Source organism: Barbus barbus (genome assembly GCF_936440315.1).
Source record: "Barbus barbus genome assembly, chromosome: 26".
Taxonomy (NCBI): domain Eukaryota; kingdom Metazoa; phylum Chordata; class Actinopteri; order Cypriniformes; family Cyprinidae; genus Barbus; species Barbus barbus.
The window spans coordinates 17,010,569-17,036,565 of record NC_136754.1 but is presented as its reverse complement, the minus strand read 5'-3'; the positions used below and the strand labels follow the sequence as shown (position 1 = coordinate 17,036,565).

Here is a 25,997-nt window from a genome sequence, read left to right as displayed (position 1 = left end):
TTATATGGTCTTCTGTGGATTTAACACCACACAATTCTGTCTCTCAGTAGTTCACCCATGATCATTGTGCCACTCTTTGTGGAATATTCGTAGAGTCTGGTTTACAATTGTTACCAGATTATTGTCATAGTGTTTTTGTTCTTAAACTCTGCACTAACCACGTCGATCTAATAATAACTGCATGTTGTACAGACTCAGCAATAGTATCAACACTCTGTAGTGCAATTAATTTATTAGCATACAATGGATTGTCATACTTGCACTCTTGCTTTTGCTTTTAAGGAAAAAATGCTTTCCCACTGCGCATACAATACGTGCTATATATAAATAACCTTTCTTGCAGCTGTCCACACATGAGACATTATTCTTGGGGAACTTAATATAGCATGAAATGAATAACTGAACAATACATTTCTTTTCAAAATATTTATAGACATAATAAAGACAAAAATGTCTCCATTATATTATATTATATTATATCAATGGTTCTCAACCAGAGGGGCTCAGAAAACTTCCAAGGGGGCCTCAGGTAGAGTTAAAATGTGTAAAATTATTTTTAAAATAATAAATATCAACTCAAGATTTTAACTGGAATTGTATTTCTTCTTTCCATCAGGAGCTGTTATCTTTTTTGAATAACATAAAGTTCTTGAAACTTCTGTAATCACAAAATGAATTGTGGTTAATACATTTATTTACCTGTATCAATACTAATATCGATAATAATGTATTATAGTTATAGATCTGTTGTTATTATTGTATTATACAGAATATGAGCCTTTAAATATTGTATTAGACAATATTGTCTTTGATTCAAAAGTTTGAGAACCTCTATTATATTGTCTTGCATAACATCCATTACTGGCATATGGTTAAAAACTGTTTTCATTGCATTTAAAATCGCTGTGTTTTCACTCCCAAGATCACCTACAGCCTCCTGCTGTTTCACAATGTCAGATGTGTGTTTTGAGAAATTGTGCCTCTCTATATCTGCTACTTCATTATGTATGCAGTTCCATAGATATTGTTTGACAGTGCTTTGCATGTCAAAAACTAAGTAGACTTTAATGCTACTGGTGTTGATGCTGCTCAAAGAATCATCATGGTCATGTTTTTGTTTTCAGGAAATTCATCAGTTTTCGGCACAGCCTTCAAGCTATGCAGTATTGCAGTTATTTCCAAATTACATTTGCTTTTCCTGCAGTGGTCTGTCACTGCAGGTCAAATCAAACAGAGTTACACTGTAGCCCCTCGAGTGTTTAAAAATTACCTGAGATTAATGCAATAAAGTGAGCTTTAGGCTGTGAAAAACACACTCTGAGTCAGACAGAGTATTCCTGGCCTGCTGTTACTCTGTCCAAACAAATATGTGAGTCACACAAATAAATCCTGCACCAAACAGCACAACAGACAATGAACATTTGAATCTAATATGGCTGCCACATAAAATGTTCAGGAATCAGCTTACTTCTTAAAACACAAGCGTGAAAATAAGTAGCTTGATCATTCAACACTACTTGACATGAACGTGATGATTTTGTATCTTCAGTGGCATAGTGCTACTCTTTACTTTTAATTTACAGTAGTACATTGTTAAACACACTTTCAGCCTTCATAGCATTTGTATCTGTTTTTATAATTATTTTTTTGTATGTGTAATAGCAGAATAACCTTTTACGATGTGTCCTTTGTGCTGTTGTGCTGTGTTTAGGTTCAGATAGTCCACAAAAAGCTAGACTTCAGCCATGTCACCTCCCGATGTGGCTCCAAGGACAATATCAAGCATGTTCCTGGTGGAGGAAATGTAAGTGTACAGTTTCATATTGGCTTAACAACTCTCCATGCAACATCAGTGATTCATCTGCAATTTTATGAGGCTACGAGAATACTTTTTGTGCGCAAAGAAATCAAAAATAATGACTTTTCAACAACTATTCAATAATTTCTTCTCTTTTATTGTGGTACTCATGTGAATGCGCGTCAAAGACTAACATAGAAATATAAATTATTGAAAAAGTCGTTATTTTTGTTTTCTTTGTGCACAAAAAGTATTCTTGTAGTTTCATACAATTATGGTTAAACTACTGCTCTGGGCCTTGAACGTGCTTTGAAGGGTGAGAGAGCTCTTAGATTTCATCAAAAATATCTCAGTTTGTATTCTGAAGATGAATGAAGGTCTTACGGGTCTGGAACGACATGAGGGTGAACAATGAATGGCAGAATTTTCATTTTTGGGTGAACTAACCCTTTCATCATATGACGCTTAGAACAGCAATAAGTTACACGTACAGTATGTGTCTTAAATGTTCTTTTCTCTTAGGACATCCATTATCAAAAACAAAATACACTTTAGCCTAACAGCTCTTTATTCCTGGTGTGCAGGTTCAGATTTTAAATAAAAAGGTTGACTTGAGCAAAGTGACCTCTAAATGTGGATCCAAGGACAACATAAAGCACAAGCCAGGTATGCGATGGATCAATTTTAATATTGCCTGTTACTCTAAATGCAGTCTCATTGAGAGCGCATGAAATAAATAGCCATGTGAATGATGATTGATCTCTCTCAGGTAGTGGTGATGTGAAGATTGAATCCCATAAGGTTAATGTCCAGGCCAAGGCCAAAGTGGGATCAATGGACAATTTAGGCCAGGAACCAGGAGCAGGCAATGGCAAGGTAGTAAATAGCTTAAGAGGATATTACATATTAGGAATGTGCCTCTTTTCATTATTGAAGGTCTTTCAGAAGTAAGGATGTAGTTTGTAAGATTCAACCCCCTCAGCGTATGGAAATGTGCTTAGGTTTTTATGACATCTCACATGGCTGAGCACCAGTTTGTGTGTTTGGTAGTGGTTTTGAGCATTATGAGTTTTTTTTATAATGACATTTGATATTTCCTAGTGGATGGATGTTCTGTGAGAGCATTACATCAACCTGAACAGCTGAGAAAAATCCATGCAAATATGCTAGAAAGTTTGAAATACAGTAGTTCCTGTAGTATTATTTAAGAAGAAGCTTTAACACTTTAGAATAGGGAACACGTATTCACTATTAACTACGACTTTTCCCTCAATAAATTCCTAATTTGCTGCTTATTAATAGTTAATGTGGTAGTTGTTAGGTTTAGGTATTGGGTAGGATTAGGGATGTAGAATAAGGTCATGCAGAATAAGCCGTTAATATGTGCTTAATTACTACTAATAAATGGCTAATATCCTAGTAATATGCATGCTAATAAGCAGCTAGTTAAGAGAACTTAAAATAAAGTGTTACCGAAACTTTTGATTCATTTAAAAAGGATACATTTGAGAAGTTGTAGTTTTAATATAGATTGTATAGATATACTGTAAATAGTACAAATTCTACAATTTATAAGGCACAATAAATAAATTACTGAATAAAAAATGACAGTAAAGACATTTATAATGTTACAAAAGATTTGTTTCAAATAAATCCAGTTCTTTTTAACTTTCTATTCATCAAAATGCTGATTTCTGAAAAAATGTACCATGGTTTCCACAAAAATATTAAGTGTATGCTGGTTTTAACATTGAAGAAATGTTTCTTGAGCACCAAATCAGCATATTAGAATTTTTCTGAACTATCATGTGACACTGAGGACTTGCCATCAAAATATATTAGAATATATTCAAATAAAAAAAAGTTATTTTATATTGTCATAATATGCCACAATATTACCGTTTTACTATGTTTTTGATAAAAAAAAAAAAAAAATTCAGCATTGGTGAGCATAAGAGACTTTTTTCAAAAACATTAAAAGCATACCACCCCCTAACTTTTGAACGATAATGTACTTGTATAATAAATCTTATGTGCTTGTACAATTAAAAAAGTATAGAAAGTATTCATGTCAATTTTGTTAAAGGGTTACTCCACCCCAAAATGAAAGTTTTGTCATTCATCACTCACCCCCATGTCGTTCCAATCCCGTAAAAGCTTTGTTCATCTTCGGAACACAATTACGATATTTTAGATGAAAACCGGGAGGCTTGTGACTGTCCCATTGACTGCCAAAGAATTAACACTGTCAAGGCTCAGAAAAGTATGAAAGACATCATCAAAATAGTCCATCTGCCATCAGTGATTCAACCGTAATTTTACGAAGTTACGAGAATATGTTTTGTACGCAAAGAAAACAAAACCCTAGTGAAAAATAAATGTACTTAAATGTATTTGAAATACGTATATAAATAAGTATACTACAAATACATTTGTATATTTATGTACTTAATAAAATATCCTGCGATTGTACTTTTAGTATACTAAACTGGTATACTTAAAGTCTGCTAAATTGGAACAACTAATTTTGTACTTAATGCACTTTAATTGTGCAGAAGTAGTGCTGAAGTACAATTAAAGATATATTTAGTATATTTTATTGTGCTAAAGTGGAACTATTGCAAGTATACTTCAGGTACACATGAAATATTTTGCATTTAAAGTCTGATGTTATTCAAAGATCATACAATCCTCATCAAAAGTGACATTTTAAACTCAATATTAAGAAAAGTGCATTGTACACAAGTAATATGCCAAGTAAAGTTTAATTATAATTTTTATATCATTAAGTCTCGAGTTATCTGTCAGTAAATATGTTAATAGATTTGAACTATACTTAGTATGAAATAAATGTATTTTAAATATAATACTTTTTTCCTAGGGAAATAACGACTTTATTCAACAATTAGTTTCCTCCGCGTCAATGTAGCACCATTTTGGAGAGTATCCACTGAACGCAAACAGAGTATGTTGTTCTGTGTCAGCTGCACCACGTGAATACACTGTTTTCATTCAAATCAAAGCATAAATGAATGTAGAAAACGTATCCGTGAGGTGTTGCTGACACAGAACAGCATACTCTGTTTGCATTCAGTGGATACTCTCCAAAATGGTGCTACATTGACGCGGAGGAGACAAATTGTTGAATAAAGTCGTTGTTTTTTGTTTTCTTTGCGTACAAAAAGTATTCTCGTAGCAGATGGACTATTTTGACGATGTCTTTTATACTTTTCTGAGCCTTGACAGAGTTAACTTTTTTGGCAGTCAATGGGACAGTTACAAGCCTCCCGGTTTTCACCCAAAATATCTTAAATTGTGTTCCGAAGATGAACAAAGTTTTTACAGGTTTGGAACGACATGGGGGTAAGTGACTAATGACAAAACTTACATTTTGGGGTGGAGTAACCCTTTAACTCTAAGAATAAAACAACGTTTTTTGTTTTCCATGTACAGTATTTTCCACAGAAACACACACACACACATAAATGCATGTTTGTCTCTGGTAACCACATTTTTAAACTTTTGCATTGTGTTTCTAGGCTGAGGGGGTTCAGCAGAAATCTGAGGGAAGCCCATCTCTCCCTGCTGTCTCTCCACCTGTGCAGGCAGGCAATGCGGCAAAGGAGAACGGGCTGAAAGAGAATTCTCCCGTTCCCGTACCATCTTTGGGAGAGGGGCCCCGGGACTCCCAGGGCTTGGATAAGCGCATCCCTGGGACAAGTGCGTGCAAACTAGGCATATTCAGCCCTTATATATGACTCCTTAAAAAAGAGAAACCTGAAGAGATATAATATATTGTGTATATTAGCAATCAAGAACTTAAGTCGGAATTCAAATTGAATAGGCCACAGCCCACAGGAAACTGAACTGAAATTTGACTTGGAATGACAAGAAGAAGAATTTACAGAATTACAATTCAAGCAACGTTACTGGTTAATGCAAATTAAATGTAGACTTCTTAAACCCTGGTGCACAAAAGTATTTAATAGGATAAAATAACTGAACAAACTAAATTCAAATTTCAATCATATCTATTTACCATTCTGTCATTCTCTCTGACTAGAAGGGCTATGAACTAAAAAGACCTTGTGCTGTTTTTAAAACTTTCAAACAAGGCTTTAAATTCTACATCCTGTTTGATACCCCAGTCCAAATTCAACAACTAAACTACTGAACAAACCTGGTTTATATTGGAAACAGATAGGTTCACTCTTATTTTGAAATGTCAGTTATTTTGAATGTCAATGTACAGCAATTTATGTTGTTTCCTAACAGCTTTTCCATTTCTTTGCCACCAGATTGAGTCCTACAAGCTGAACTTCTGCGAGAACGCACGAGCTCGCACGGACCACGGCGCTAAAATCATCTCCTAGTCCTACCTGAGTGGCAGCCATCCCCACCCACATCGCAGCACCTCTCTCAGTGTTTCTCTGGGGTCCGCCATGTCCTCACACTCAACCCAGCTTGTCCAATTCACTCGGCTATGAGATGGGTGCAAACCAGTACACTAGCAGGAGAAGGACTTTGATTTCAGCACAGCCTGTCCCTTTAAAACCTATCTTCTCATTAGCTTCTTCTCTTGTTTACAGTTTTCTTAGTTTTTTGCTTGGTTGGGAGAGAGCACCTGTGAAATGGTTTGGTCAAGACCCAGGCTCTGGCTTAATTTACAATGCTTCTTTTGAAATGCAGTGTTTGGTTTGAGGCTAGATTTGGGTTGAAGTCTCCAGATGGTTGGAGATGGAGTTATGGATGCTCCAGCCGCGTAGCTCTTATTGTCATCTTTGTTAAAACCACAGCATTTTGCCCATCAACACCAGAGTTTCCTTCTAAACTTCCTACGAGCCTGTGCTATCCTGTAGACAGACCTAAATTTAGAGGTAACACCTTATTTTCTGTCTGTATCTGGCAGTAGATGTTCTCCAATGGGAACCCCAGAACTCACTTGAGATGTAGCTTATTATATCATATTATGGCAGTTACGCTCCCTGTATTGTTAGTATATGGGGCTGTCTTAAATCCCAGTCAAAAGGGACGAATCAGCCACCATTCATCCATCTGCTCCCTTTGCTCCACTGACCCTGTCCACCTCACATGAATTATAAACCCTGTTCTCCCTCAGTATTTAAATGAGCACTTAATCATTTGAAACGTATAGGTTGTTCAAACAATAGCATATTTGCATCTTCAGTGAGTTTGCTGTATTGTGTTTGCGTAAATTCCTGTAACAATGAGCTGTATCATTATGATGTTTAACCATCTGATTGCATTTTCCACTTTTCATTTATCTCAACGCATCTTGTGAACTAATAGGACACAAAAACACGACACACATGATACTACAGCATGATACAGGAAGAGAAAAAAGGAAATGGCACGCAAACAGACAGTATGGGAAGAAATATAGATGGATAAAGAGAGATGTGAGAAAGTTAAAATGGAAATGTGTTTACACTCCGTGTACAGGTCATGATTATTTGCTCAAAGGTCCAGATCATCCCAGCTTTCAATTAAGTATTGTACCTCTAAATCCAAGAAGTAAATAATGTTTGCACTGAACATATGAACTGGCATGTGCGAGGGCCCATTACATTAACAGTAAATGTATCCTAATGAAGCATTGCAATACAGTTCCTTTCCCTATTATTTATTCAGTGGCAATTGATAAATTGTTGTCTAGAAATTACTATTTAATCAAACATAGTAGTAAATGCTATTTGGTTTTCTTACCAAGTGACGTATTATTCACAAAGTAGTTGAATATCATAGTTTTAAACTCTCCAAACCTACTCTTGTAGGGCTGCTTTTTTGAAAGTCTTGACTTATCACACTGTTTAACAGTGAATTTGTGGGCACTTTATTGGTAGTACTATTATTCTTGATATATTTAGCTGCACAATGCCTACAGAAAAAAATTGCTGTTGTTGGTTAAAAGGTTATGTTTGTATACAGGATTTGATTTACTACATGTTGTGAAATAATCAAATTTTTTTTCCTGGTATTTTACTGTGACGTCATGGTAGATCATTGATGGTGGTAATGTTGTAACATCAAAGAAAATCCCACATAAAACTGAAAACAGAGACCAGGAAGTAATAAATTACACAAATATCCTACTATGAAATAATTAGCTGATGAGCAATTGAAATGCACTTTATGATGGATGTTTTATACTACAACGAGAGCGATAAGATTGATTGAGCAACTTTTCCTAAATTGTATCCCCTCAAAAAGAGTCCCAGTTAATCAAAAATGCAAAACATGTACCTGTATCTCAGCCGTCTGTAAATACAGTTTGTACGAGTGTGAGAAAGTGTGTTTAGTGTAGAGCAGCTGCGCTTGGCCAAACTGTACTGTCTGTAGTTCCTTTTGTGATTAGTGTATACTGTTCAGGGGCTATGCCAGTAATTTTCAGTGTTGTACTCTTGATACAGTGATCATAACCTTTCATGCCTTCAGACAGCTCTATTTTGTCATCTCCATAATGAATGAACACTCACGGTGTTAGTACACTTCTCACATCCCCCGCACCAGTCCGCTCAATGCAGTTTTGTAAATACACGTTTCACACTTTATACCCTGCAGGGGAAAAGCACTTCTTGATTGGGTTGTATAGAGAAGCAAAGTAAAGATTTTGCATCTATGAATATTTCTCCAGACAGTATTTTATTCTTTAAGTGAGTCTGCCTTTTTTTTAAAGAAAGGGCTGGCAAACAAGAATGTTTTTAAAATGTATTGTATTCAGGAAGCAAAGAATATATATTATGTGTGTAACTTTTTCTCTTTGTCATCACAGGTCACATACTAAATACATTGTAATCGATAGGAGGAGGAGTGTGATTGATTTTGCCTAAGGATGGAAAAAACTCAAAGGACTCTGAGGATGTCCTTCTGTATAAAAAAGGCACAGCATTCTGGTAATGACTTGAGTAGCCTGACACAGGATGCAGAAAGTGGGTCGAGAGTTTAGAGGTAATCAGTAACCACAGGAACAATGTTTCCTCCCACAAACTGCACCTGACACATAGACCTTGAATGTTGTTTGGATATCCATGCCGCTTGAGACTAACTGTAACTGGTATACTAATCGTCATGTTTAAAAGTAGATAGAGCAGTGGAATTAGGCAGCAAAAAAGCCCCCTAGTGTGTCTGTTAGGACTCACAATGTGTGTACTACCCATAGAACACACCAAAAGAGCATGCTGACAACAATGGACTACAGACATCAGTCCTAAATTGGATTTAATGTTTCCCCCCGATTTAAGATGTATTTTTTGGTATGAAAAAGGTCATTGTGATTCATTGTTAACTAGTGATGTGGCTATTTAATCATGAATAAATAAAAAAGAAACATGCAAAATGTGCAAAATGTTTTTTTTTTTTTTTTCACAACCCTGCATGTCATCTGCAAGGAGGCAAACAGTATTCATCATTGCTGAAACAGAGACTCTTTTAGAAATAAATCGTTTTAGGCTACTCTATGCAGTAGTTTAGGAATATGTTGTACTGCACAATAAAAGATGGAAAAGTTGTAGCAGTACTGTATTACTGTAATCCCTTCATTTAAAACTTGTAATTGACACTGTATGACTGTTCAGTGTGTTTCAGTGCACTTTTGCGCTCACTCACAATTCAAAAATTTATGGTTATCGTCAGACTTTTAACATACCATATTAACACCATATTAGCTGAAAGGCACATTCAGTTTAATAGAACAAGATGTCAAATAAGAAGCCATTTTTGTTTACTGGTAGAAATTCACTGCTAAGTGCTGTCTCGGTCAGCTCGGTTCTGAAGTGGTCAATGTTAGCTCACTACAAAATATTGTAAAAATAGCTCATTTTGTCTCAGATAAAGTCGTCATGTCTTCTTCAGTGTATCCCTTTATGAAATGTATTAATTCATAATTGAATGAAAGCGAGGACGAACGTTTCCGTAAATCTTGATCTTTCCTCAGTAGGCTACTTCGGAAGTAACAGAAAGAGATACAATTGCAATAGGATTTACACAATGTCACTTGATAAGCTGCTGAGCTCCGCTATCTCTATGCTATAATTGCAGTGACTAGGCGTGAAGACGATGACTTACATGTGAAGACAGCCTTGTCGAAAAACTTCAAGATTTTAGGACACAGCAAAGTAAGGATACATTTTTAACATAATAGTTTTGGAGAGAGTGGATGGAAAGAGCAAATGAAGGTAGGCTACTGTTAATCCTGTTAAGTGGATTTCTAATATGGATTTCCATGTCTTCCAGCTATTATGATCTACTGAAATCCATGTTAACACATTGGCATAGAAATAGTTTTACCGTGATTACGAATATGAAAACAATAATTAATTTTAGAAACAGCACTTCCATGGATATCCTTGTGTTTCAGAGCAGTGATAGTGATAGATGAACTGCTATGACCTAAATTTACCCCCTGAGGTATAATTCAAAAATATAATAAATAATAGCCATTCAATTATTCATTTTGTATTTAAGATAAAAAGTTACACCCCGAACATTGCGCATTTTCGATGTCTCCCTGATAATTTTCCCCGCAAAGTAATGTTTTTTAAAATGTAATTTTAAGGCATAATAACTCAATCACAGCACAGACTGAATGCAATTAAACTTTATTCTACTGTATGGCTGAAAAAGAGCCAAGTGGATAACTAATACAACAAATAAGAGACACGCAGAAAGTCCATTTGAGCTTTACTCTTCATCATGTCCCTTCTGTATAAAAAAGAGGAAAGGGAGAGATTATCAGTTGTGGTAAAATATTTGAATTGCATATGTTCTCTAAGAATTAATTGTATATCAATGTGGCAAAAATAAAATTTAAATGAGCACTTGAAAAATGGGGGAATTACAACTTCATTGGACTTGATTGGCTTGAATCGGGATAGATGCAAAGAAATATCAGTCTGCTTAATCACTGGCCTTAGAACCGACATCGCGACTTTTGGCACGCAGTTTGTTGACTTGTGACTCTGCAATGTCAGCTCTTTCTTCTGCTTCATCAAGTTCATGCTGGATTTTCCGAAACTTGCTAATATGTGTGTTGGCTTGTTCCTCCTATGAAGCAGAATTATCAGATGAGAGGCTGAACTTAATAGTATGATTTATCAAAAAAGAGTGATATTTAGGCTTATACTTACAGCTTCCTCTGCAGCCCTCTTGTAAGCCTTGACCTTTAGCTGAAGCTTATCAACAAGATCTTGCAGACGAGCCAGATTTTTCCGGTCCTCCTCAGTCTTTTAAGAAATTATAGCAAAGAGACTTGAGAATTTGTTGAATGAGAATGTCGTTGTCATCACGTTTTCTATAGGTGTAATCAGTAGTGAAATTAGCCTTTTTTTTTTCTTTCTTTTTTACCTGGTAGGTCAGTTCTTTAATACGTCTCTCATATTTGCGAATTCCTTTTACTGCCTCGCTGCTCTTCTTCTGCTCTGATTCTACTTCATTCTCCAGCTCCCTCACCTGTTGGCACAGTGTGAACGTTCTTACAGAGTGCCACTTGCAATAGTCAGAAAACATTGTTGGGATTTATGGTAGGTCACTCACCCGAGCTTCTAGTTTCTGGACTTGTTTCTTGCCTCCCTTCATAGCAATTTGTTCTGCTTCGTCCAGGCGGTGCTGCAGGTCCTTAATGGTCTGCTCCATGTTCTTCTTCATACGCTCCAGGTGAGCACTTGTGTCCTGCTCCTTCTTCAGCTCCTCAGCCATCATGGCAGCATCAGTTATGGCCTTCTTGGCTTTTTCTTCAGCATTCCTGCATTCTTGCACTGCCTCTTCCACTTCTGTCTGAAGCTGGGATATGTCAGTCTCAAGCTTCTTCTTTTGATTCAAGAGGCTTGTATTCTGGACAAAGGAGACATTTGCATTGAATTTGAAGCTGAATAAATGGATCTGTTCAGAATGAAGAATAACCAACCAGTCGCATACCTGGGAGTGCAGTAGCTGCACTCTTTCACTGGTATCTAGCAGCTCTTGCTCTGCTAGCTTGCGGCCTCTCTCGGTTTGCTCAAGAGCTGCTCTCAGCTCCTCTAGTTCAGCCTGCAGAAGGTTGTTGCGTCTCTCTACAATTGCAATGTTCTCCTTGAGATCGTCATTTGTTCTCAGAGAGTCATCCAGCTGTAGCTGAGCATCCTAAAATATGAGTGGAAACTAATCAAGACAAACATTTCAACAACTCTCTAGCCCTCCAAAAGCTCTGACTTTTTGCTTTATTGTTTCACAGTATTGATGAAGAGTTTGTCTTACTTTCAGATGTGCTTGGACACTCTTGAGTTGTTTTTGAGCCTCTGCTGCTTGTCGGTTTGCCTGACTAAGCTGGATCTCCATCTCGTTTAGATCCCCTTCCATCTTCTTTTTTATTCTGAGGGCCTCATTCCTGCTTCGTGTTTCTGACTCCAAAGAACTTTGCAGAGTGTCAATGGTTCTCTGCAAATTACGTTTGCTCTGCTCCATCTCTTCATCCTTTTCAGCTAGTTTGCGCTCAATATCAGCCTTTGTTTGGTTGAATTCTAGCTGAGCTCGCAGAATTTTACCCTCCTCGTGCTCCAGTGAGGCCTTTTAAAGAAGATTGTGATCTGTTACTTGGTTTGCAAGACACTTCATTTTTAACAAAAGTATTTAATATAATCATTGTGAAAATTAATTTTACACATAATTTCTGAAATTCTGACATCTATGTTGTTTTTATATACTTTTTATATAAAGGCAATAAAGCTGCATCTGAAAACTTACTTCTGCCTCTTCCAAAGCAGACTGAATCTCACTTTTTTCTTGCTCCAGCTGTTTTCTAATTTTCTCCAGTTCATGAATGCTCTTTCCTCCCTCACCAAGTTGCTCAGTAAGATCAGAAATCTCCTCTAGATGAAAAGAATATTGCATTTCAACATATTTCCTTATTTTCTCCAGCCTTAAGGATTATGTCTCTACGGTGCTATTTATAAATTCTACATCTTCCACCACCACACTTCAAACAAACCATAAAGTCTTTTCAATATTTACTTTTATTTATTATAATAATTTATTTAAAGATTCTTTCCAAATTTACCTTGGAGATTTTTATTTTCTCTCTTCATGGTCTCCAGGTGATCTAAAGATTCTTCATAGGAATTCTTCAGCTTGAAAAGTTCAGTACTCAGACATCTGGCTTCCTTCTGAGAGCTCTCTAGCTCAACCTGTGACTCTTCGTACTTCTGCTTCCACTCAGCCAGGACCTAAAAGCATTTTTTTTCATGTAAATAGATTTTAGGATAATAGGTAATCAAAAATACTTTTTTAAGATTAATCTCAAATCAAGAACCATGTTTGGTTACTTTATCAAAGTTTCTTTGTTTCTTGTCCAAGGCTGCTGCAGCTGCATTAGACCTCTCCAGGTCCACCATAAGATCTTCAATCTCATTTTGGAGTCTGTGTTTGGTCTTTTCAAGAGATGAACATTTCGCATTTACTGCTTCAACAGCTTCTTCAGCCTCTTGCAACCGTTGAGCCAGTTTCTTCCTGTTTTAGAAAACAGAACAATATTGAGGAAGATAATTTCATTTGCACACCGTAAAAGAAATAGATAGACATTTTATTATATTTTTACCTTATGTTTGGGGAAGCTTGGCCAACTAACAGAAAAACTTTTTGTTCGTCTTACATTTTAAATGAAACATAACACAAACAAAAAGCTTATCTGTCAGTAGAGAAGTTAAACCTTAAAGAAAAGTGCAAATATATATGAAATTCTAAGTAGAAACCTATCTTACTTGGCTTCCTCCAGTTCTTCTGTTCTCTGGATGGCATCAGTTTCATACTTTGTTCTCCACTGAGCCACCTCAGAATTAGCTTTGGACATGCCTCGCTGTAGCTCTGCTTTGGCCTCCTGCTCCTCCTCATACTGTTCTCTGAGCAGATCTGTGTCATGACGGGCTGACTGTACAGCATGGGCTAGGGCATTCTTTGCCTGGAGGAGGACAGATTTTTTTATTTAGCAGATCAAAAAAAAAAAAAGAATGCTATTCATTGTCTAAATATTATTCAGACAATGTTCATACTCAGTTCACACCTTAGTTTCCTCCTCCAGTTGCCTTTTAAGATCTTCAAGTTGCTGAGTATAAGACATCTTGCTTCTAGTTAGCTGGGAGACAAGAGAGTCCTTCTCCTCCAGCTGTCTTGAAAGTTCACCTGGGTATGTCATTATGCATTTTATTATTGTTGGAGTTCTGCCACTCATAATGATTGAAAAAGGTATTTGACAGCCTTACCATTTTCAGATTGTAGTTTAGATTTTTGCATTGTGAAGTCATTGATACAACGCTGGCCCTCGTCATATTTTGTTCTGTATTCATTCATTTGATCTTCCAAAGTCCTGCAGGTCTTCTCAAGATTTGCCTGAGCAAAGTGCATAATTTGGCTAGAAAATTACTTCCCAGCAATAAAACAAATATAAATTCTAATTTATGACTACTTGTATTAATAATAATACCTTCGTCTTAACAACATGTTCCATGTTTGAGACCACATCATCCAGCTCAAGCCTGAGTTCACTTTTTTCCTTTTCCAGTTTTTGCTTGACTCTTTGAAGATTGTCTATTTGCTCTCCCAAATCTGCCACACTGTCAGCTTGTTTCTTCCTCAGTGTGGCGGCAGTGGCCTCGTGTTGTAGAGTAGCCTCTTCAAGGTCTCTACGAAGTTTCTGAAACTCAGTTTCTCGTTTCTTGTTCATCTCAATCTGAGCAGCTGTAGCTCCTCCAGCCTCCTCCAGTCTCTCACTGATCTCCTCCAGCTCTCTGGCTAAATCTGCTCTTTGTTTCTCCACCTTGGCTCTGGCAGCTCTTTCTGCCTCAAGCTCTTCCTCCAGCTCCTCAATACGTGCCTATTATCATAAATATGTGTTGAGTTATCTCTCGTGTCTCATTTAATTTTTCCCATGTCAGTATGCTCTTTTTGTGTTTGTGTGTGTTACCTGAAGTTCCTTCAGTTTTTTCTGTAGCTGAATACAAATAGTTTGTTCATCCTCGATTTTCCCATTGAGCTGACTGATCTCAAAATCTTTCCTATGATTGAAAAAGAGATGTTTAGAGTCCTTAGCTTTAGTCCTTAGAACATACAGATTGGACAGTCAAAGAACGGAAGAATTTGAATTACTTTTTTAGACGCTCCTCTAACTGCTGTTTGTCATTCTCCAGGTCCATTAAACTTTCCTGGGTTAACTTCAAGTCTCCTTCTAGTTTCCTCTTGGCTCTTTCTAGATCCATCCGGATCTTTTTTTCTTGCTCAAGAGATCCTTCCAACTGGTATAAATAATTCAACATGCCAGTTGCTTGCATGGTCATTTGTTTGTATCAAGAATATTAAACTTAGTTGTAAATTGTAAAACTCACATCATCCACTTGCTGCTCTAGCTTTGCTTTGGCTTTGGTGAGGGTGTTGACTTTGTCCTCCTCACTTTGCAGGTCATCCAGTGTCTGCTGATGAGCTTCCTGCAAGGCCTTCTTCTCCTTGGTTAGCTTAGCAATGATGTCATCCAAAGCTGCCATTTCCTCTGTCAGGTTCTTCACCTGCAAAAGAGCATTAAGTTCTGAGTGTTTGTACAATATAACTGTGTGTGTGTTGTGTAGACAAACATCCCAGACCTTGTTCTCAGTAGCATGCTTCTCTTTCTCCACTTTAGCCAGAGTCAGCTCCAGATCATCAATATCTTTCTTCAGTTCTGAGCACTCATCCTCCAGCTTTCTCTTCTTAGCGGTCAGCTCTGCGTTCATCTCCTCCTCATCCTCAAGTCGCTCTGTGAGCTCTTTGGCTTTTGCCTCAAGCTGGATCTTGTTTTTGATGAGCTGGTCGCATCGCTCTTCTGCGTCACAGAGATTGTCTTGCTCCTGTTTTTAAATGATTTTAAAATGATTCAGTCATTTCTATCCTGCAGAAACACATTTACTTCTACATTTCAAAGGCACAAAATATTAACTGACCGCTTGGACTTGAAGTTGTAGGTCATTCTTCTCTTGGAGAAGAGATACCATTTTTTCTTCTAGTTCTTTCCTTCGGGCTTCAGATTTAGCATAAGCCTCTTTAAGCTTGGCAAATTCATCTTTCATATTTGCCATCTCTTTTTCTGCTTCTGCTGACTTTAGTAGAGGTTTGATCTTGAAGAATAGCTTCATCCAAGGCCAATTCTTCACTCCCATGAAGGCACGGACATTCCACTGGATAACCAGTAGTGCATCCCTGTGAGGACATTCCATTATTATGTCAGAAAATATCACAAAAAGTAGCTAATTGTTACGGCAGTGCGTAATATATAGAATTCTTGCCTTCTTTCAACTATCTTCTGGAACTCAACCCTTGCAAGGAGTCCTCTGGATCTAGCTTGAATACCAGAAATAATTAGAGATAGTCTGTCATCTCTCATTTCTTCCAACTGACCCAGTAAACCAGCCTTGAAGAACACCTAAGCAGAATTCATTATAGAAACATGCATTTTACCCACAGTATTACATGACCACTGTCATCTTTGCTCTCATATCAAATAATAGATATAAAATCAATCTTCAGATTAATGTGAGTTTTCACCTTTGTGTGTCCAAATTTATATTGATTGTGATCAATATCCAGTGAACTCAGGAGTTTCTCAGCTCCTTTCCTGCTATCTATGAATTGACCATCAGGTATGGCTGCAGGGTTTAGGATTCGGTATCTGTAAGTATAAAACATCTCTAATAATGGAAAAAGTTGTTGTGAATTTAGAGTTTAAATGTCACTGAATAATAATAACCTCTGTTTGAAATCTCCATAGAGGACTCTATTGGGGAAGCCCTTCCTGCAAATCCTGATGCCCTCCAGTACACCGTTACAGCGTAGCTGGTGCATGACCAAAGGGTTCTCCATTGCACCAGGAGTCTTTGTCTCATTAGGTATGATGCAACGCACAAAATGAGGGTGAGTTGATCTTAGGTTTGTCATTAACTTATTCAAGTTTTCCTGTGGGGAAAAATGTGCACACAATTTAAACTATTCAATGATGTTAAGGAGTACTTTCAATTACCTAAAGAAATACTGACATAGATCCACTGGAAACAGCTTCTTCACATTTGCATACATTATCTATTTTATTATTTTTTTCAGTGTGTATGAGCATTTGAGTCTGAAATTCAATTACCCTGTGAAGCGCAGACACAGTTTGGAAGGATGAGCCCTTCTTCTTACTTCCACCTCCTTTACCTCCCTTACTATTCTCTTGAGTTGGTCAAAACAATGTACAGAAATTATTGTAAAGCAGTAGTATTTAAAACACTCACAAGTGCATATGAGATTATATTGTGCATAAATAATTCATACATACATACCAGGCTCTGCCCCAGCATAATTAGCAAAGAGCATTGACAGGAGCTTGACTGTAGACTTTTGGAAGAGTCCAACAACAGTCTCATTCAATGGGTCTTTGTTCTTCACAAGCCAGTTGTTGATATTATAGTCAACTGTACCAGCATAGTGAATCAGAGAAAAATGAGACTCTGGCTTCCCTTTGATTGCTCTTGGTTTCTGAAAGTTGTTTGATTTCCCAAGGTGGTTGTCATAAAGCTTTGCTTTAAAGGTTGCATCACTAGCTTTGGGAAACATGCACTCCTCTTCAAGGATGGACATGATGCCCATAGGCTGAATAAAGAAGTTGAAAATATTGAGTTACTGACATAGCAGATAGCTTTGTTAAACAGTTATGACGACTTTATCGTTAGCACTACTTACTTTCTCAATGAGATCAATGCAGGCCTGCAAATCCATACCGAAGTCAATGAACACCCATTCAATCCCTTCTTTCTTGTACTCTTCTTGTTCCAGCACAAACATGTGGTGGTTGAAAAACTGTTGCAGTTTCTCATTGGTAAAGTTGATGCAGAGTTGCTCAAACGTGTTAAGCTGTAGTTATTACGTTTATTGAAAGGAATTGAAAGCATAAGTTAGACAACAATATGCATTTTAAACTTGACAACATGAGGATTTATCCATGAAGACTTACATCAAAAATCTCAAAACCAGCAATATCCAGAACTCCAATGAAGTATTGACGAGGTTGTTTAGTGTCCAGAGACTGATTGATTCTTACAACCATCCAAAGGAACATTTTTTCATACACTGCCTTGGACAATGCACCAATAGCATAGTACACCTGAGCACAGAGAAGCATTTGTATGGTTTTCTATTACATGGATAAATGGGCATCCTTTCATTACTGACACTCCAACTCACCTGCTGGACATTTTGCCCTTTGGTGACCCACTCATTTCCTACTTTCACTCTTGGATGGCATAAACCTTTGATTAGGTCAGCAGAGTTGAGGCCCATCAGATATGCAACTTTGTCTGCATCTGTAAAATTATTAAGATTTTAATAAGATATGATTAAATTTTGTTTACTACTTTCTAATTATACTCTACATACCTTCAGTCCCATCAGCTTCTGCTTGCTCCTCCCTCTGCTTTTGTTTGAACTTCAAATTGCCATAATGCATAATTGCTCCAATTAGTTTATAGATGCCATTTTTCTCCTCCTGAGTAAAGCCTAGCACATCAAACGCTTCCTAAAGTTTACAGAATTGGAGGTGTCATATGAGAGCTTCACAATAACAGAAAAACAGGTTTTAAATCAATTAATTCTTACATCAGTGGCGAGTAGTTCTTCGCCATCATTAATTGAGGCTACAGTTGTTTCTCCTTGAGAGATGTAAGCGTAGTCATAGGGGTTATTGGTGATGAGCAGCATCTCTATTTTAAGAGAGAAAAAGAACCGTCAGTTTGTAGTCGTAAAACTGTAAAAGGCCTATAATTGCAGGGTATATACTGCATCATACCCAGCAGCTCAGGTTTCCTCTGAGAAAGGATTTGGTAGAAAATGTGATAGTCCCTTTCAGCTTTAAGCTGGAACGTCACCCTTGACTTCTCCAGAAGATCTGATATTTAATATAAAAAAAAATAAATGTTAGTTTTTGACCTTTCTGTGTTTTTTGTAACCAAAAAAAATGGAATTAATTCTTACATGTCTCAATATCAGCAGAGGCCAGCTTGCCACTGGCAGCAAAATGAATTCGGATAAATTTTCCCTAAAAAAATAAAAAATTATAATATTATGAAATTAAACACAATGGAGGAATTAATAATTGTATAAGCTACTGAAAATGAATCAGTATGTCTTATGAGTACTTAATGCTTAAAATTTGTTGAGAGACACTCAGTACTCGACTCAAATAACTTTAACTGCAATAACATCTGATATTAAGGATTTTTGTTTTTTTGTTTTTTTGCTGATTTGAATTATTTATATCATAATTATATAAATACTAAAGATATACTATCACATTTATGATCTATTATCACATCTGCCAGCCCTATGTTCACTTTATATAATTTTGGTTAATCCAGCAGAGGGTATTCTCACACTATATCTGTGAAAGCGTTGTGACATGCATGCCGTACATTAGTTGAAATGTAAATTGGACAACTTGAAGCAAATCTTACAAATCTTGAGGAGTTGTCATTTCTGATGGTCTTTGCATTACCAAATGCTTCCAAAGCAGGATTAGCCTGGATGATTTGATCCTCCAGGGTTCCCTGTAATGAAACAGCAAATGTTTAGTTGTCTTTTCAATCAGTTTATTTTCAATTATTGTATAAACAGATGACAATTATGAAAATGACACTTACCTTTTTTTCTGACCCATCTTTCTTTGCTGAGCCTCCAGCTGCAATGCTTGCAAAATATTGAATAACTCTCTTTGTGTTTACAGTCTTTCCTGCACCAGATTCTCCACTACAGCAACATAGAACATACAAATAAATTGTTTAAATCTTTAACATAACAAGAAATATTTAATTAACTAAGGAATGACATTAAAGGATAAGCAATTTTACTTACGTGATCAGAATTGACTGGTTTTCCCTGTCTGAAATGGAGAAGACAATAATGTTACTAATTCTTGAGTTATGACTTCTATATTGTCGATCTTTACGAGGATAATGCTCATCCAGAGATTAGTGCAGAATTCAAAAACCTTCACAAAAGTCTACACCTCCCTTGCCTAATTTGATCATGTTTACAGCTAGAATACAAGTACTCTCAGATCTACAGAGCAGAGCAGATTTATGGCTTTGTCCATACCTGTCAGCATGTACTGGTAGGCATTATCAGAGATGGAAAAGATGTGGGGCGGAGCTTCACTCCTCTTTTTCCCTCGATAGGCTATAACCACCTCCTGATTGTACACTGGCAGCCACTTGTAAGGGTTGACAGTGACACAGAACAGCCCGGAGTAGGTCTGTGGGAAAGGTACAAGTAAAGTTCAGTAATTGAAGCTAATTAGGATGTATTCTCAAGTGACACTGAACTGGTCTGCTCTTACGTAGATCATCCATGCTGCATAGCGCTCTTTGAGGTTGAACAGCACGGCCGGCTCATGAAGGAAGGTGAACATTGCCATGTCTTCGATTTTATCAAACTTTGGTGGGTTCTGGGGATGAATGTCAGCTTCCATTACAGTGGCAGTCTGTTAGAAGCAGAAAAAAGAATTAGAACCATTAGAATAATACTTTCATGCAAAAGTGCCATCAAATTTGCAGTTGTATGCAGATTGTATTGTAACATTGCTCTAAAATCAAATAATCTTGAAGCTAACATTTTAATTTAGACCTTTATTTATTTTATTGTCAAGTTATTAGAAATTTCAAAATTATCACAAATTATTGCTCATGTTTTAAGTGACCACTTGTACTACTGAAAATGTACCAATATATATAAACCAATATGAAATATCTCTCCGGCCTTAAAAATAGCTTACTCTCAAAATGCTTCTTCAGGTAATGTTTATTCCTACCTTTCTTTTCTCAGTCATTACAGTGACTTTGTCACCTTCACGACTGATGATTGAAGCTTTCACATACTCTTCATCTGGATCAGGCACAAAACACTCCTTTTTCATATCAAATGGACGAGTTTGTGCTTCCAAACGCTCTCGATCCGACTTCCGCAGGTAAGAAGCCGCTGCTCCAAACTCTGCCATCTGAGCATCCGCCATGATTCCCTTGTCTGGAGATGAAAAGGTAGGTTAAGTCCATGATTTTACAATTTTGCTATGATCAAGCAGTTGTATTCATGATAGTTGAACATTGCCTTACAGCTTGCTACCATATGATCATATAAAAACAGCTTTTAAATATAAATCTAGAAAAGTTTCTTAAACAGAAAATATAGATGAATCTTACCTGATGTGCACCAGGTGTGGCGGCTAAAGAAGAACCTGTCGATGTAAATATTGTTTCATTGTTACTCAATGTTTTAAACTTTGTTACATCACTAAACAACCCATTACTTAAAAGATGTAATCAGAAGAAAGCAACACAATAAGTAAAACAGATTTATCATGAATGCAATTTGTATCATTTTCTATTAAATGTAACATCATGCAGTTATGATTCAAATCTTACCCTCAGATAAAACCTCTGACTTGTCTGGAGACCAACCATGAGATCTCTTTATAAAGGAAGTCACCCTCCCAAATTTGGCTAAGGCATCCCACAAGGCAGGAATGCTATTGCGTCTAAGCACAGTTAGGGTGCAACGAGGGTAGTTATGGGTATTAGGGAGAAACAAGAACCTGCTAGGTGAGTTAAGTCTTATCTTTGTTAGATTTGTTAGTGCTCCATATTAGGTTCTCGTTGATAGCAGAGCACTAATTTAGGTCAGCTAAAAGAGTTAAGTGGTTTGCACTTAAATGAAATGTGAATGATTAAAGCCAGACGAAGTTGTACATTGAAGAATAGGCATCTGAGGTGAATATTACTCAAAAACAAAGGAGCAAGATATTTATAGAAAATTCCATTTGTGTGTTCTTGTGGTAAGCCATCCCTGCATTACTTTAGTGACACATGAAGGTTTAACTGGCAACAAAGGGATTCAAATGCTGGATGTCTTAACAAACTTTAGATGGAATTCTATATTTATCACCCAACATTGTTTAGAATACTCAGGAGAAGGTATCAGATTTCAGTAAAGCGATACATTTGAACTGCATGCCATGTGGGCTCTCAATTACCCAGAGAGCTTATGGGGGGTTAATATGCGACATTGTGTTTTTTTTTCAGTCTTTGCAGAGACGCAAACAACAATATCAGATACCCTCTGAGTCTGCATCTATATTAAGCATCTTAGTCTGCGAGATTATCCAGGCGACAAGTGTCGAACTGCACACACAGTGGTCTTTCACAGGTGTCATACCTCAAATTCAGTAAAAAAAAAAGATAAAAACTGGAGTCCCCTGGGTAGGGAAAAGTGTAGACTGAGGTTATTGCCGCGCCATCCTTCATTATCATCCACCACCAGCAAGTGTCTCCCGCAACAACCCGTGCTGTTGACAACCCATTGTTTCTTTGAGGACAAAGATAACCCTGTGAAATTCCTGCAGAGTGGATCTCACTGATTGAGGAGTGAAACCACATCATACTGTGAGCCTCTGGACCTTATTTTATGTCTCTACCTGGGATCAACTATAGCCCATCACCTGGCCATTGTAGGTGTCTTTCCTCATAAATAAAACCAATGACAGGTCTACACAGAGACCCATCAATATTTTATGGTATGCTAAAATTCTTGTAATGGTGTAGAGTCCTCATGTTAATTCTTTGTTTGAGGGTACACATGTTGGTATTTCCATGCCGATGTCCTTGGAATTTGTTGCAACTGTGACTGAAAGGGGAACTAATAGGGGAACATAGGCCTCATGGGTAGACATTCTGTTCATATAGTACAAATGCAGACAGAAACACTGAAATGGTGTTTAAATATAAGTACAAAAGTACATAATTATAATAATATTGTCGTTACTGTCATCACAATGGATAATAGTTCATTTTTTCTATAGCTGTTTGTCCATTTAGTATTTGAATACAACTGAATATGATTGGATACATACAACTGGCAGACATGACTGAAGGTGAGTACCCTCGACAGTTACCACACAGAAAGGGTCAACAGATAAACAAGGAGTTAAGTGCCTATGACAAGTGATAAGACTGTTCTATTCTGACACCCAGCCACATCTTTTAAACGATGACTGGCGTCAAAGTGCAAAAGGAAGTGAGAAATGCCAAGCCATTGCTGAAGACTCAGTAAAGATAACGCTGACCTCTGTAGTTGTCCAAAGCACAGAGCAGCACTTAACATTAGGAACGTCATTCTGACGCAGGAATGTGCTTTAGAATTAATTTTGTTCTCACTGGTCATTAAATGAAATCACCACTATCTGTGAATGTGTAACTATCACAGCTGGCTGCTTAATTACACTTGTCATGGGATTACACAGATATCCCCAAACTGTGTTGCCAGTTTTATCATTTAATGTGACATTATTGGCCATGTTATCAAGAATTATGTTTTACAACTTGTGTATTTAATGTTAAATACATATTACATAATAAAATAAAACATTTAATGAGACTCTTTTTGAAGATTTGTGAGTGCAAGTGGGAATATTACAGCTATGACAGGTATGATCAAAATAAATAAAAGACCTCTGTGAGCACATATTATATACTCAGCGAGGCAGGGGACAAGACAAAGACCTGTGAGAGATCTGCCCTGAGGTGAGTTAGGGTAGACGGAGTACAGTAGAGATACTTTCTGCTTTTTTCATCACTACACAAAAACTAAATGCTGAAATGAAGTGATTTTTCACATATTTCTTTTGCGTGTGTCCTACAATATCATAAATTGATAATAGCCATAAGTAGTTTATATTTTCCACAATTAGCTCATAAATATGAGGTGCATTTTTGTCTCAACTGTACCCATATGGTTAACAGTTGAAATAGTAGCATGGTACAGTTGAGACACCCCTTCTTAATGCTCTAAAGCTGGCTAACCATTTATAGCAAACGTAATAAATTACACAATTACAATTAATTTAAAGAATTACAGTTTAAAAATACATTTATTTATTTGCTTTATTCAGATTCAGTTAAACAAAACAGAAACAAATATTTAACTACTACAAAAATATATGGCAAACAGTACGAATGTAAACATAACAGTAAAAATAAAAATATACATACCCCTAAACCTGCGCATCACTCAACACTTTCTGTATTTTTACATTTTCAATCATTCTGTATGATTTATAAGCTTGTTTCATCATGGGGACCTAAAAAATACTCCCATATGGTGAATTTACTGGTATTACTATACTTGTGGGGACATTTGGTCCCCACAATTTGTGTAGCATGTGTAAATGTTACTTTTAAACTATTATCATAACACTGTACAACTAAATAGCATGTGAAGCAATAGGACACCAATCTGGGTACAGTTGATACACTTTGTCTCAACCGTACCCCACTGACATGCTCGCACATTTCTGTAGATTATGAAAAGACCTTGCATAGCACAATGTCATGAAATATGTCTATTTTTAGAGTAACATTTGCAATGATATATGTTAAGTTTAACAATCATAAAAGATGAATAAACTATTCAATGTGGAAGGGACGTGGTGAAATGAAAATCTCACCTTGGAGAAAAAAAGCGTTATCTTCGGAGTGGAAAGACACACACATTTCAAATGTCCCACTATCAAAGAGAACACTAATACACATGTGTGGAGCAAAAATCACGGCTGGAGGTTCTTGTGTACGCAAGTTATTTAAGGTGTTTCAACTGTACACATGTCTCAAATGTACTCAGTCTACCCTATATCTAGACAGCGTGGTTACATCGTATTAGCACAAAATAAAAGAGTATTTTAAAAATAACTAAAATGAACTGGGACTGATATATATAAAACTATCCTATTACATTATATAATAAGTCATTTTTCTTTAGCAATTTGTGTTTCTGTTTTATAGCATGATAGCCCTTGGTAGCTTCTCTTGGTAGTTTGTGCACATTTTTGTAATATCTGTACATGAAATGCATCTAAGTATAAAGATGGTCTGGCACACTGAAGTATCAGTGCAGCTGTCTGTGGTTATATGCATAAGTGCTTCAGAGTTGCTTCCCTCTTTCTGTCCAATCTATTTTGAGAACCAAAGGCTTTGTTATATCTCTTTCCATTTTATACATATAGCGCTTCTCTATCCGACACTTAAAATCCTCAATCCCTGCTGTGATGTAGCATGTGCAGTGAAGTTCTGCTCAGTACATTGAGTTCATGATGCTCATTGTTTACCTTAAAAATTACAACATAAAAAGTTACATTGCAGTTACATTGCTTCTCGATTTAGAATTCTGTATAATCATATCTCTCAATAGGACAGTTTAAAAAACACATTGAAAACCAGGGGTTGTGATTTATTATTTACACTTTCCACAGGGGATGTTTAGTATGAACTAATTATTAGTATTGGGGGGGGGGGGGGGGGTAGCATTGTGAAATAAATAATTTTCTCTAATACACAACGGCCACAATTATTGTTATCCTTAGAAATTCTCATGAGTAAAATCACTCTAAAGTATATTTTCTTTCATATTTATTTATTATTTTTAGCACACCAGGGTGACTAGGAACATGAAATTATCCAGCCATGACTTTGCTATTTCTCAGGAGTATAAATATGAGGTAATACGAAGGACGAATTCCCGTAATCATTCATCACAATGAGAAAAACCAAAGAATATAGTTCTGATGTGCAGTAAAAGATTGTTAAGCTTCACAAATTTGAAAGTGGCTGTAAGATAATAGCTAAAGCATTGAAAATCCAAGTTTACACCATTTGGGCATTAATTAAGTATTTCCACCCAACAGAAAATATTACAAATCTGCCTGGAAGAGGACTTATGTCTATAATGTCTTAATGCAAATGAAGGAGGAGAGTTTGAGCGGCCAAAGACTCTCCGAGGATCACAGCTGGAGAATTGCAGAAAATAGTTGAGTCTTGGGGTTGGAAAGCCTCAAAAAAATTCAAACAGCACCTACATCATCACAAGTTGTTTGGGAGGGTTTCAAGAAAAAAGTAAAAAATGCTCTCAACCGAAAACAAACTCCAATATATTAATTTGCCAGACACTACTGGAACTTCAAACAGGACTGGATTATGGTCAGATAAACTTAACTTTTTAGCTGCAAACACTGGGTTTGGTGCACACAGGAGTAAAAAAGTACCCCATGTGTACAATGAAATATATTTCTATATCTTTAATGTTGTGGGCCTATATTTCTGCTGGAGGTCCTGGACAT

General features: G+C 36.7%; 2 protein-coding genes across 2 annotated transcripts in view; one reads left to right on the top strand and one right to left on the bottom strand.

Annotated features, from left to right (window-relative positions):
- Positions 1–9,161, top strand: part of LOC306846325 (uncharacterized protein) — a 49,506-nt gene extending 40,345 nt beyond the window's left edge. Inside the window, exons 13-17 of the mRNA XM_079379627.1 lie at positions 1,712–1,804; positions 2,383–2,464; positions 2,568–2,674; positions 5,338–5,518; positions 6,097–9,161. Of these exons, the coding sequence (XP_079235753.1) occupies positions 1,712–1,804; positions 2,383–2,464; positions 2,568–2,674; positions 5,338–5,518; positions 6,097–6,101 (468 nt within the window). The 3' untranslated portion in view covers positions 6,102–9,161. The remainder of the gene's footprint in view (positions 1–1,711; positions 1,805–2,382; positions 2,465–2,567; positions 2,675–5,337; positions 5,519–6,096) is intronic.
- A 1,240-nt stretch (positions 9,162–10,401) lies between these two features.
- LOC306846324 (myosin-7-like) lies at positions 10,402–21,390 on the bottom strand. The gene is made up of 39 exons (XM_079379626.1): positions 21,256–21,390; positions 21,034–21,068; positions 20,646–20,857; positions 20,175–20,318; positions 19,934–20,090; positions 19,691–19,718; positions 19,480–19,585; positions 19,294–19,386; positions 18,815–18,878; positions 18,630–18,728; positions 18,440–18,543; positions 18,221–18,359; positions 18,029–18,147; positions 17,799–17,948; positions 17,528–17,698; positions 17,128–17,437; positions 16,941–17,017; positions 16,557–16,762; positions 16,355–16,478; positions 16,096–16,232; positions 15,754–16,009; positions 15,418–15,660; positions 15,166–15,342; positions 14,930–15,075; positions 14,748–14,838; positions 14,268–14,657; positions 14,047–14,173; positions 13,848–13,966; positions 13,549–13,745; positions 13,114–13,297; positions 12,849–13,014; positions 12,536–12,660; positions 12,050–12,358; positions 11,732–11,935; positions 11,351–11,647; positions 11,162–11,266; positions 10,945–11,040; positions 10,727–10,861; positions 10,402–10,519 (listed from the first exon to the last, which is right to left on the bottom strand). The coding sequence occupies exons 3-39, from the start codon at positions 20,844–20,846 to the stop codon at positions 10,499–10,501; spliced, it is 5,817 nt and encodes a 1,938-aa protein (XP_079235752.1). The 5' UTR covers positions 20,847–20,857; positions 21,034–21,068; positions 21,256–21,390; the 3' UTR covers positions 10,402–10,498.
- Positions 21,391–25,997: the final 4,607 nt, after the last annotated feature.

Coding starts and splice junctions, on each gene's coding strand:
- LOC306846324 (XM_079379626.1), bottom strand. CDS start 20,846: ATGGCGGATGCTCAGATGGCAGAGTTTGGAGCAGCGGCTTCTTACCTG. Junction 19,387..19,479: donor AAGATGGGTCAGAAAAAAAG/GTAAGTGTCATT, acceptor GTTTCATTACAG/GGAACCCTGGAGGATCAAAT. Junction 11,041..11,161: donor TTAAAGAACTGACCTACCAG/GTAAAAAAGAAA, acceptor ATTTCTTAAAAG/ACTGAGGAGGACCGGAAAAA.